The sequence below is a fragment of the Schistocerca piceifrons genome, chromosome 5 (genome assembly GCF_021461385.2).
Source record: "Schistocerca piceifrons isolate TAMUIC-IGC-003096 chromosome 5, iqSchPice1.1, whole genome shotgun sequence".
Taxonomy (NCBI): Eukaryota; Metazoa; Arthropoda; class Insecta; order Orthoptera; family Acrididae; genus Schistocerca; species Schistocerca piceifrons.
The window spans coordinates 470,873,886-470,887,387 of NC_060142.1; the positions used below are offsets into that span (position 1 = coordinate 470,873,886).

General features: G+C 37.0%; 2 protein-coding genes across 4 annotated transcripts in view; one reads left to right on the forward strand and one right to left on the reverse strand.

Annotated features, from left to right (window-relative positions):
* The window catches only part of LOC124798071 (calcium channel flower), a 63,333-nt gene extending 57,275 nt beyond the window's left edge, over positions 1-6,058 (reverse strand). Inside the window, exons 1-3 of one of the 2 annotated variants that reach the window (XM_047261307.1) lie at positions 5,770-6,054; positions 5,566-5,686; positions 5,396-5,477 (exon numbers count right to left, since the gene is read on the reverse strand). In XM_047261307.1, the coding sequence (XP_047117263.1) occupies positions 5,396-5,477; positions 5,566-5,686; positions 5,770-5,772 (206 nt within the window). In that variant the 5' untranslated portion in view covers positions 5,773-6,054. Of the gene's footprint in view, positions 1-5,395; positions 5,478-5,565; positions 5,687-5,769 lie in introns of both variants that reach the window. The other variant, XM_047261309.1, reaches the window with a different exon arrangement.
* Positions 6,059-6,380: 322 nt separating this feature from the next.
* LOC124797960 (kelch-like protein diablo) overlaps positions 6,381-13,502 on the forward strand; it is an 81,476-nt gene continuing 74,354 nt past the window's right edge. For both annotated transcript variants that reach the window (XR_007016904.1, XM_047261118.1), the window contains exons 1-2: positions 6,381-6,603; positions 7,224-7,465. Coding sequence is in view for 1 of the 2 variants with exons in the window: in XM_047261118.1 (XP_047117074.1) it covers positions 7,299-7,465 (167 nt within the window). In the remaining variant the exon portion in view is untranslated. The remainder of the gene's footprint in view (positions 6,604-7,223; positions 7,466-13,502) is intronic.

Genomic DNA, 13,502 nt, shown 5'->3' on the forward strand with positions numbered 1-13,502 from the left:
AGAACACTGTTGCAGAACATAAGGTCGAAATTTTGCGCAAACTTCAATGCCAGATGCTGATCAAATGTGAAGGATATTAGCAAAAAGACACAATCTATGCCTTCGTTGCGCGATAGTGATGGCTAGTGTTATTGATGAGTGTGCCACTACAGCAGAGTTACTAAATATAGTTTTCCAAAATTCCTTCACTAATGAAGACAAAGTAAATATTCCAGAATTCAAATCAAGAACTGCTGCGAACATAAGTAGCTTCAAAGTAAGTATCCTCTGTGTAGCAAAGAAACTTTAATCACTTAATAAAAACAAGTTCTCTGGTTAAGACTGTATATAGTACAGTGATATAATAGCTGTGTACTGTATCACATGCAACTGCTCGCTCAATGAAAGATCCGTACCACAAAGAATGGAAAGTTGCGCTGGTCATACCAATGGTTAAGAAAGAAAGGAGTAGTCCAATGAATTATATAGATCTATATCACTGGTGTCTAATTGCAGTAGACTTTTGGAACACATACTAGATTCTAACATTATGAGTTACTTCAAGGAAAATTATCTGTTGACAGAATCAGCACGGATTCAGAAAATATCGTTCTTGTGAAATATAACTAGCTTTTTATTCTCACAAGGTAAGGGTGCTATCAGCACAGTATCTCAAATTGATTCCATATTTCTAAATTTCCAAAGAGCTGTTGATACTGTCTCTCACAAGCAGTTTTTAACCAAATTGCTTGCCCACTGAGTCTGTCAATTGTGCGACTGGATTTCTGATTTCCTATCAAGGAGGTCACACTAAATAGTAACTGATGGAAAGTAACTGGTAAAACAGAAGTAATATCTGGTGTTCCCTAAGGAAGTGTTATAGGTCCTCTGCTATTCTAATCTATATAAATGATTTACGAGACACTCTGAGCAGCTATATTAGTTTGTTTGCAGATGATGCTGTCATTTACCCTCTAGTAAAGTCATCAGAAGATCAAACCAATTGCAAAATGATTTACACAAGATATCATTTTTTACACATTAGAATAATAGAAATTTTTGTACAGAATAGAGAGAGTTGTCAACGAGAAGTATTCTGAGTTTGTTATCAAATTTTACTTTGCTGCCTGTCAGGCATCTTATATCATTGGGTAAAGGGTCAAAGCATTATACATTTTGTGTTGCAGCATTATGCACCCCTTTTCGTGCTGAAGACAACCTTAATGTATACCTCATTGTTCCGGTTGAACTGTAGTGAATTATTTACAACAAACTTCATGAGGAAGCAAATATACTGTGAAGCAGTCAGAGTGCCCAAATCGCTAAACAGATGTCTAAAAGATTATCGTGGGTGGGCACCACATATTATTCTTGCAGCACGTTTTTGTGCAATCAAGACTGTTTCTTAGAGATGAGTCACCCCAGAACATTACTCCACTGATTTGTCTCTCCCCAAAATTTGCAATGATTAAGTCCAAATGTGGCAGCACTAAGTTGTTTTTCGAGGTACAAAATGTGATTCTTCCAATTTAAATTCTCATAAATATGGACCACCAAAAATTTTGAAGTTTCAATCCTTTTTACTATTTCCTCACCATTTGTTGCACTTATCATTGGTGTTGTATCCCTAGATGTGCAGAACTGAATATGTTGGTCCTTTTTAAAATTGAGGGCGGACCATTCGCAGAGAACCTGTCAATGATACTTTTAAGAACTTTATCATTTATTCTGTTTCTTTATGCATGCTTGGACTGACTACAACAATAGTGTCATCTGCAAAAAGAACTAATTCTGCTTGTTGTATACTACACAGAAAATCATTTACATATATTAGGAACAGTAGTGGATCTAAGCTTGAACCTTGGGGAACCCCATACGTGATTTATCCCCAGTCAGAATTATGTCCCTGGACTATATTGCTTGAATTACTAAGAACAACTTTCTGCATTCTTTTTGTTAGATAGGACCTTATCCATTGGTTGGATACACCATCGACCACATAAAATGTTAATTTATCTAGGAGAATACTGTGATTCACACTGTCAAATGACTTGGAGAGATCGCATAAAATACCAACTGGTGCTAGTTTGTTTAATGTTTGTAAAATCTGGTGAGTGAACCTGTAAGAGGCTTTCTTAGTACAGCAATCCTTCTGAAACCCAATCTGTGATTTGCTAAGAATACTATTGTTGCTAAGGTGAGATATTACTCTAGAACACATAACCTTCTCAAAAATTTTGGAGAATGATGTCAGCAGAGAAACAAGTTGATAATTATTGGCATCTTATCACCTTTTTCTTAAAGAGCAGCCTCTCTGGAAAAGTGTCTTGAGTTAGTGATTTATATATTTCAGGTAAGACTGGGCTTATTTCATGGGAACGAATTTTTAGTACTCTTTTGGAAACACCAAAACTAGATGAGCTATTTCTGAGAAAATGTATAATTTTCTTCATTTCAAAAGAAGATGGTAATACATTCATATGATTGAATTTTATTAAAGTCAGATTTTCAACATACTGCTGTTATTTTGCTCTTTAACTGTTTGTCCCTATGCTTTGTGCTTTATTTAAGAAATGCTTATTAAATGCAACTGCCACCTGTGACTCATTATTTATAGCCTTTCCATTCAGTTCACTAGTGCCATTGCATTGTTCTGTGACTGGTTGTCATGTGTCTTGTTTCACTACAATCCATACTGCCTTAAGTCTGTTTTCAGAAGTACTGATTTCTGACATTATGTGCATATTCTTTGATTTTTTTAAATAACCTTTCTCAGTACTTTTGAGTATTTTTTGTGCACAAGTACTGCAGGAATTCCTTCTTGTTCTTGCCAAAAGATACATTTCCCTTTCATAAGATACTGAACCCCTCTAGTGATCCAAATCGTATTAAAATAAGAGTAATCAGAGCTTGCACAGAAAAATTTAAGTGTTTGTCTTTTCCCAGTGATGTTCAAGTGTGGAACAGTAGAGAAATAGTGCGAAAGTGCTTCACTGAACCCTCTGCCTGGCAGTTAAGTGTGAACTGCAGAGTAGTCATGCAGATGAAGATGTAAGGTATATGAGGAGAGTGAATATTGTTTTTGATATAATAACTTTTAATTTATTTGTTGTAATATGTTAATTGATTATTTGGAGACACATCTCATGTCTGTGATGTGAATCACCACCTCTTGGTGGGTTGTGGAGGTGGTGGTATCTGGCAGTGACATGAAAACAAACCAACACAATGCCTATAGTTTACAATGAAGTTCACTGTTGTTAGGGAAGCAAACTGTTGTTTCATTTTATGCATTGAATATGTGAGAGTTGGTCTGTGTCTATTCTCTTGGTCTATAGTCTTCTCATTTGTTTAAAGGAGAGATAGAGTAGGGGAGAGTTGTGTTTGTATAGTAGTTTGTGGTAATGTACATCACGAATACAACACCTACTCCATCCTGAATTATTGTGGTTAGCTTCTGAGCTGAATAATATATGTATAATTATGTACTCTTAAGTGACTAGGACAGAAATGGCATACCTGATGTGGCAGCACAAATTTATGCAGTAAAAGAAACAATTTTACATTATTACAATTTCGAAAAAAATATAGCACAAAATATTAAAGAGAGATTACATCGGCCACTAATAAATATCTGATTTCATTAAAAAGAGAAAAGCAAAGTTTGAATATTCATTTTTGTGGCTTTAAATACAACAAGGTTTTAATAATTTCTAGTTAGGTAGTCATGATTAAAAAAGTCTTTGGTAAAGAAGCTCACAATATTTATCTTACAGTGAGATCAGGTTCCTTCACATATGCATGGGCAATTTATGAACAAGTTTCCAGCAGAGTGGATTTAGATTTTTATTAAATTTTGTTACGTACAGAAAAGATGAGACTAAAATGCAGACATACAACGGTGTTTGGGTCATGTGATGTTGCTTCACCACTTGAACAATACAGGTCAATTTGTTACCAAAAAACCTTTATTTGGCATTTACATTTGTTGGCTTCACTATCTCACATCCAAATTATCACATTTCAATTTCATTGTAACTTTAACTGCACTACAGATTACTTTTGTCAGAGCAACCAAACTGACTGATTTCAGCCAAACACCAGCTGTATGTCCTTATTTTGGTGACTCATCTAAGTTAGGTCAGAGAGGTTCACTAGTGTTAAACTGCAATAACAAGAGCAAAGTCACTTAAAATATTGCAATCAGCATAGTAAGATTGTTGGCACAGGTGCGAAACATATTTACGAAATAAAAGTAGCCTACACCAATGGGTAAGGAAAGATGGAACCAGCAATATATATTAAATCTTCAGGAGTACAGTACTTAGTCTTCATGGTGTATTTCTGTAACTTATATGCGAGAGAGCACATGTGTAATGTAGTCTTGCTATGTGAAGCAGTTACTTACTGACTAAATCCACAAAGCTTAATTCCCTGGGCATGTTGAGTTTATGTTGTGCTGCATTAAAATAAAATAATCAAAAGAGAACAACAAAAATCTGGAATGAAATAACAATATGAATTATGATAGATTAGCGGCATTTATGCACTCATTCCTACCAAACTTCATAAATGAGTTGCACAAGAACAATGTAACATGTGACACAAAGGGAAGAATACGTGGCGCACACTTATTTGGACCTGTAGAGACCTGGACATCTACCGTCAGAAATAAGTTACACATTTGAGAAAAGCAGCAGTCGCAAAATACCACTGATGACTGTAAAGGCAATAATGATTGTCAAAAATATCTTCTATACTCTAATTCTTCTATGCTACAAGGAAGAAATTTTGCTGCTAGCAGAAAAGCTGCTACAGTGACAAACAGTATGAAATCGGGCTATGTACGATGACAATGCAAAGAGAGTTTTCCAGCCCTCAGATCTAGAGTAACAAATAACTAAAAGTGGTGTGGACTTTATTTAAAATATTTGTTACTTATATTAGAACCCCACTTGGGCACTACGGCAACGCAACAAAACAGTTGAGATGTTCATTTTGTGTCTTGGGAAATACTATGAAACGTATGAATCCCGTGAAATTTCTCTGTTGGTATTATTGCGGGAACTGCTGTTATCCATTTTATATTAATTTCAATCTAATCACATTAAGTTTACAATAGGCATTATGTTTAAAACAACATGAAATCTGAATAGTAGCATAAAATTATCATATACATATGTCTGAACCAAACTCCCACAAACAAATGATGAGACCAGAAAACCAGTCACCTCTGATTAACTTCTCGTAGCTGAGATACACGGTAATGTAAAATTTCGTAAAAGACATCCTTGGCAAAGGCAAACATGATGTTTTTCACAAAATAATCAACTATGCCTACGTGAACTACAATTTATAATTACAATACGGTGCATGACTATTAACTACAAGCTGAAGAAAAGTACTGCTGACTTACATTTGCCACATTCCACCAATAAGGCAGTCAACTTGACCAATTACAATGCCAACACAGTTCCAGACACCCAGCCCAATGGCAACTGTAAAGAAAATTACACACAAAAAACTTGTTATATTTGGTACGCCGTACTTCCGTCAATGTGCTTCTATATAGTATAACAATAGTACCTAAACTGCCCACGGTTCCTAATCCACGGCCTGCATATTTCATCCACCACGGGATGTCATCTTTAGCTACAGGATCTTGACCTGGTCTCTGCATTAGGGCACCAATTTTTTCTGCAAAAGACTGAAAGAAGGATAAGAATTACTGAAAGGTCTGCCAAGTAATCACGTTCTCTCTACACACCGAATACAATACATCACACGGACCATCTCGCAGCGCTGTAATATAGTCAGTTACAGCGGAGCAGATGATACGGTCAAACAATTGCCAAGCGAAGAAGCGAAATACAGAGGCTTAGACACGTATTACTCCTCAGTTGACGTTTCCATATAACAAGCTTGTACTTGATATTACTTGCTTCAGTGTTTAATATTTTAATGAGTCAGAAAAAGGCTGTTAATTGATGGTATTTTAAAAATATATGACAAATACTATACAATCTGTCATATGACACAACTCGCAAATCAAAGATCACGCCTTATCACACGTACTTCAAACCCCGCATAAGCAAGTCAATATCACGAGATCTTCTTATACGCAACGGCAAGCAAGACGAAAAACAAAGTAGCTAATATAACAATAGGCTTATTTTATTCCGCCTAAGAACCGGCTAGGACGATTACAAGAGTTTAATAAAAATGAAGTATATTTTGGTCTCGAGGACAGATAATCAACAACAGAATCTTAGGAAAGGTATTACATAGGAGAGAAGAAAGAAGGGTCTAATATGATACAGAATTAGTCTCTTTTCACAAGTTGAAATTATTTAGTGGGAGGAGTTACGTCTTTGGGATATGCATATCGAAATAGCAAAGATAATAGAATATGTGCAAGATTCGTACGATAGGGTCAACAAATCAGAGGTGGTACTGGTGCTAGTTTATTTGGATTGAGACGAAAATAAATTAATATGTCACGTAACCAGTTATTAAAATGCACGGCATCACAATTCTTGTAGTCCCTGTAACAAGCGATAGTGCTTGTTATATTTCAGTGGTGGAGCATAATTTTGAGAAGCAGTAAAAACTCACGTATCAAAGGTGAGTTAAATTATCCCCCACTGAATCAACAGATGTAATTCTTCCTTTTAAATATAACGATAAATATAATTGGCACCTCCGAATTGTTTGCAAATGGTCATAAGATATTACTGGAGAGTCTTGTCAGACTGTAAATGTTAGACTGGAATCAACATCCGGTAACTATGTCACTTATTTTTATTGTTATATTTTTGTTGACAACACATTGACGGTAACTATGGTCGGAATGACTACAGATTCATCTTTTCATTCACCCTTTGTCAAGCTAAACACTGGAACAGAGAGAAAACTTTTCATTTGCAATGATCATGTGCAACTGTTGTCAATTGCCAGTACTGGGAAACGATTAGACTTGTGAAACAGTAACGGTAAGTTGGGTGTCAATAGATTCTCGTATTGGTAGCAACAGTAATGTAAGCACATGACAGAATCACAAAATCAAACCACATGTGCAGGCCCTAGTTATTTCTATAATAAAGTGAATAATGCCAATGTAGTATTAAGTAATTAATGTAATTACTTTAAATTGACGTTTTGTTTAGGGTTGTAGTTAAGGACAAATTAAATTTGCCTTATTGAATGTTGACACCACCAAAAATCTCTGTGTGTTGGTGTTGTAGATTGACTCTGCGTGGGATTGGGCTGCCCAGCCGCCCTTGCGCCTCCATCTAGCCCAACAAGCTCGCAGCAGCAGGATGGGTGAAATGGTAATAGGAGAACGTCCACCATCTCCTGCTCGCTTAGCACATACTTCGGAAAAACATCCAAGAGTTACTCTGACGGAGTTAAATGTACTGCGAAGGCACCGTGAGCTCTGTGATGTGGTTCTCAATGTTGGCACCCGAAAGATCTTTGCTCACAGGTTAGTAGTACTTTACAGTAAGGTTGAAAATGTTATTTCTTACTAAAACAGTTAATTCTTTGATGCTTCATGTCTTGCTAGGAAGGTAATGATGGACTGTTTCCTCATTAATTTGTTATATGTTCTTCTCCGGGCAATAGCAGGGAAAGTTCCAGTTTTCTAAGTGACATACAGGATTACAAATTCAAAGCAGCAGCATTGGTCTGTTTTATTAGTTTTTGAAGAATTAATGGTTTGAGAATGGTAGGGTAAACTTACATATTGGATCTCCCCTCAATTTTGGTTGTAGTGACAGACTGATTTGTAGCACATATTGAGGTCTAGGTTAGGTTTAAGGTGACAATTTGGTCATGAGTTAGCAAATCTAAGAAATGTGAAAGCGGAAAATTGGATTGTAGTAATAAATTGGCTGGAAGCGAAGCCTAGGCTGATGTTGACATCCACATGGTAAAAGAAATAGGATGATGATAAATTATTCAATTTTGGGGACTGTAACAGAGAAACAGTTTTTTTCAATACACCGAACCACAACAAGAAAACTGGCTCTGGTTAATGTATTTAAACAGAATCAGGCTATTCCATAAAATTTTGACAGTTATTACTGCTGTTTTCTAGTGAGGTGGGAGAACCAATTATTTATGTCGTATCCTCATACTATGTTACAAGGGGTAGTCTGAAGTTTTAATTATCACCTGAAAAAATACAAAGCAACCATGAAACTTGACAAGTGTGTTAGTCCTTTTCTACATATTCAGCCGTCACTATGACAGACTTTGCCAGTGGTGATTGATTCATCAGATACCCTGATTGTTAATGTCTCCGTTGTGATTATTCAGGAAATGTTCCACATCAAAAATCGCATCACTGCCCCATAAATGCCTGCTACACAATGATTTTTTTTCTTCTGTGGAAAGAGGAAGAGGTCAGTGGATGCCATTTTGGGTAAATACAGAGGATGGGGAGGAAAAATTTGATAGTCCAAAGAATCAGCACGTGTGAATGTGCCCTGTGCAGAATGAGCAGGGGCATTGAGATATAGGGGAAATGCCTCCTTGGACAACTTCTGACACTACTTTGTTTTGACAACCTCCGGTTACCTCAACAGGATATTTCAATAATATGCTCCTGTGGCAGTTTGCCACTGAAAAGCATAGTGTGTTAGCAACGCACCGTGTCAGTACCCCCCCCCCCCCCCCACCACCACCACCACCACCACCACCACCAAAAAAGAGTCAACAATTCTTTTCCTGATGATTAAAAGAAGACGGCATGTTTCACTTTTACTCTACTTATTTTATTGATTGATAACTAGTTTCTGCCTTCTGGGCCATTCTCAAATGTTGGCATTAGAAAAATCGGCCATATGTGATGAAATGGCAGCTGTCAAACCAACAGGAAAGCTTATGTAAACCAAAGTGAATAGACCACACAAATTTAGAGACATAATAATACAGAAAGCGCCATTTTTGTGCTGCATAAAATCACTTTATAATGGCATAAAAAGCAGCTAAAGAAGTTGTGAAACAATGAAAATATACAGCAGAAGTGGAAAATGACACCATGTTTTATTAAATTTTTAGCTCTGGCTCCCACTATGAGGAAAATTACCCGATGATGGTTGGGTCTTTGCTTTTTTTTGCAGTGATAGTCACACATTCCCACTGGTTGCTATACTCCTTTTCTTGGGGTTGTAGCGATATACCAAACACACACTCATGATGATTACGCAGTTATGAAAGTCTGGATTGGCTTGACACAGGTGCTGCCTTGATCTAGTAGGCTTTTTGAATGGGTTTTCACAGTTACGGAACCCAATGGGTGGCACCTACGTATGATAGATGACACAGTAGTGCAAGATTTAAATGTGTATCAGGACTGCAGGCTGGCACCTGCAAACAAGCAAAAAATTGTTTATGTACTTTATTTTTTCAGATGGTAATTAAAAATTTAACCACCCCTCATCTGCAACTCTTTCTATGACATAGTGCCACCCAGTAGATTCTTGATGCTTATACTTTCCTCAGTATGTGTGCTTAGGGATGCCATCTTGGAAGAAACCATGGGCTTAGACAACTTTCCAATCGTGTGGAATGAAGGAAATCCTAACAGTTTACTACAAGATTTATCATTAATGTAATCAATTTCCTGTACCCTTAATTTCGAAACATACCGGAATTTAGTTTTAATATTATGTTAACACAATAATAAAAAATCCTCTTCTTCATTCTTATTTGTAATTTATGGATTTGCTATTTAAACTTGAACTGAATTTATAATGTATATTTACAAGCAATAATCAGTTCAAAGTTCAGATAAAAGAGAGAGAGAGAGAGAATCATGAATAAAATGTTCAACAGTGACATGATCACTGTCTTGTGTTTTTGTTTGCATGGTTTGTGTTGCTCTTTACTACTTTCAGTAGTCCTTCATTGTGCCCATCTCTTTCGGAAAATACAGTAGTTACCTACAATGAGAAAAAATACATTTAATTGAACTTCTCTTTTCACAAAGACCAAGGACATCACATTTCTTTCTTCTGCCTGCTAGTTCATCATCATACTGAAGATTCTTTCAGCAAATGATTTACTAATAGGAATTGAAAATATGTATCATTTAAGCCTAAGCAGTTGGAAATAGGAGAGGGGGTCCAAGCTTAAAGAAATCTATTCAGTTCTGGTCATCTGCTTTACTTCTATCAAGTCTAGCATACGCACTCTGCAAATCACAGAATTCATTATATAGCTGACCTTCATCCAGCCTGAGATTCAATTTATTGGTAAAGAAACATACTGCTAATGCAGATGAAAAACTTCTTGTTCATTGAACACATTGTTCTCAGAAAACCCATAGTTTCGGCACAAATAATCAAAGCAACATGCCAAAAAACATTGTGCAATATTTTCAAAACTCAGCCTCTTTGATTTCGCTATTACTTCCAGAATTTCATGAATTTTCTTTCCCAAGACCATGTCTTGGTTCCCGCTCTCTAGCTTGCGCTTAAGGTCCTTTATTATTCGTCCCAGTTCAACAGATGTAACTTACCCATTTTTCAGTTCTCTAACAGCAGTTTCAAGCAGTGTCAAAATATCCTGCAGAAAACATAGGTAACAGTCATGAAGTGAATGGTCAGTTTCTTTATTTATTTTAGGTATTTATTTAGTTGTCGTAGATCATGTAGTACAGCAGTGTCAGACATGTTAGAAACTTAACACTAACAAAATAGGATAAGACAGGAAATCGCTATGACCTAATTGAAGGAAACATCCAGCATTTACCTTAGCAACAAGGGGGAGCCATGGAAAACCCAAGTCAGGCTGGCCAGACAAGAAATAAACCCCAGTTCTCCTAAATGTGAGTCCAGTATATTAAGATTGTGATATCCACCTTGCTCAGTAGATGATTGGAAATTGAATCACAAAATATATCATCTGCATTGTCAGTGCAGTGTGCACACTAAGTAAATAAACAAAAAAGAAATTTTGAAAAGAAAAACACTACTGAAAAAGTGAAAACACGTGAACAAACTACATAATGCTGTAGAAAAGTACAAAATGTGCAATAAGTTAAGTGATGTAGGTAAATCATGAAACTTTAATTTACTGCTAAAGTGTAAAGCATGAGCACATGAAAACCTAGAGACACCATAACCATCACAGTTAGGCTAGCAGCAAATCCCTTCTCAGTGGAGGTGTATCACAATGCATCTGAAACAGAGGAAACAGAAAACCAACAGCAGAAACATTCTTTGCAAAGACAAACTTAGCACCAGTGGTGCATCAGTTGCTGTTGTTGTCTTCAGTCCAGAGACTGGTTTGATGCAGCCCTCCATGCTACTCTATACTGTGCGAGCTTCTTTATCTCCAAGTACCTACTGCAACCTACATCCTTCTGAATTTGCTTAGTGTATTCATCTCTTGGTCTCCCTCTATTGTTTTTACCCTCCATGCTCCCCTCCAATACTAAATTGGTGATCCCTTGATGCCTCAGAACATGTCCTACCAACCGATCCCATCTTCTAGTCAAGTTGTGCCACACATTCCTCTTCTCCCAAATTCTATTATCTCCTCATTAGTCATGTGATCTACCCATCTAATCTTCAGCATTCTTCTGTAGCACCACATTTCAAAAGCTTCTATTCTCTTCTTGTCTAAACTATTTATCACCCATGTTTCGCTTTCATACATGGCTACATTGCACACAAATACTTTCAGAAACGACTTCGTGACATTTAAATCTATAATGAATGTTAACAAGTTTCTCTTCTTCAGAAACACTTTCCTTGCCATTGCCAGTCTACATTTAATATCCTCTCAACTTCAACCATCTTCAGTTGTTTTGCACCCAAATAACGAAACTCATTTACTACTTAAATGTCTCATTTCCTAAACTAATTCCCTCCGCATCATCTGATTTAATTTGACTACATTCCATTATACTCATTTTGCTTTTGTTGATGTTCATCTCCTGCAGGAGTAGGTTTAATAATGAATAAAACAATAGGAATGCGGGTAAGCTACTACAAACAGCACAGCGAACGCATTGTTGTGGCCAAGACAGACACGAAGCCCACGCCTACGACAGTAGTACAAGTCTATATGCCAACTAGCTCTGCAGATGATGAAGAAATTGAAGAAATGTATGATGAGATAAAAGAAATTATTCAGATAGTGAAGGGATACGAAAATTTAATAGTCATGGCTGACTGGAATTCGGTAGTAGGAAAAGGGAGAGAAGAAAACGTAGTAGGTGAATATGGATTGGGGGTAAGAAATGAAAGAGTAAGCCGCCTGGTGGAATTTTGCACAGAGCACAACTTAATCATAGCTAACACTTGGTTCAAGAATCACAAAAGAAGGTTGTATACATGGAAGAAGCCTGGAGATACTGACAGGTTTCAGATAGATTATATAATGGTAAGACAGAGATTTGGGAACCAGGTTTTAAATTGTAAGACATTTCCAGGAGCAGATGTGGACTCTGACCACAATCTATTGGTTATGAACTGTAGATTAAAACTGAAGAAACTGCAAAAAGGTGGGAATTTAAGGAGATGGGACCTGGATAAACTGACTAAACCAGAGATTGTACAGAGTTTCAGGGAGAGCATAAGGGAACAATTGACAAGAATGGGGGAAAGAAATACAGTAGAAGAAGAATGGGTAGCTTTGCGGGATGAAGTAGTGAAGGCAGCAGAGGATCAAGTAGGTAAAAAGACGAGGGCTAATAGAAATCCTTGGGTGACAGAAGAAATATTGAATTTAACTGACGAAAGGAGAAAATACAAAAATGCAGTAAATGAAGCAGGCAAAAAGGAATACAAATGTCTCAGAAATGAGGTCGACAGGAAGTGCAAAATGACTAAGCAGGCATGGCTAGAGGACAAATGTAAGGATGTACAGGCTTATCTCACTAGAGGTAAGATAGATACTGCCTACAGGAAAATTAAAGAGACCTTTGGAGAAAAGAGAACGACTTTTATGAATATCAAGAGCTCAGGTGGAAACCCAGTTCTAAGCAAAGAAAGGAAAGCAGAAAGTTGGAAGGAGTATATAGAGGGTCTATACAAGGGTGATGTACTTGAGGACAATATTATGGAAATGGAAGAGGATGTAGATGAAGATGAAATGGGAGATACGATACTGCGTGAAGAGTTTGACAGAGCACTGAAAGACCTGAGTTGAAACAAGGCCCCGGGAGTAGACAACATTCCATTAGAACTACTGACAGCCTTGGGAGAGCCAGTCCTGACAAAACTCTACCATCTGGTGAGCAAGATGTACGAGACAGGCGAAATACTCCCAGACTTCAAGAAGAATATAATAATTCCAATCCCAAAGAAAGCAGGTGTTGACAGATGTGAAAATTACCGAACTATCAGTTTAATAAGTCACGGCTGCAAAATACTAACGCGAATTCTTTACAGACGAATGGAAGAACTGGTAGAAGCCGACCTTGGGGAAGATCAGTTTGGATTCCCTAGAAATATGGGAACACGTGAGGGAATACTAACCCTACGACTTAGTTTAGAAGCTAGATT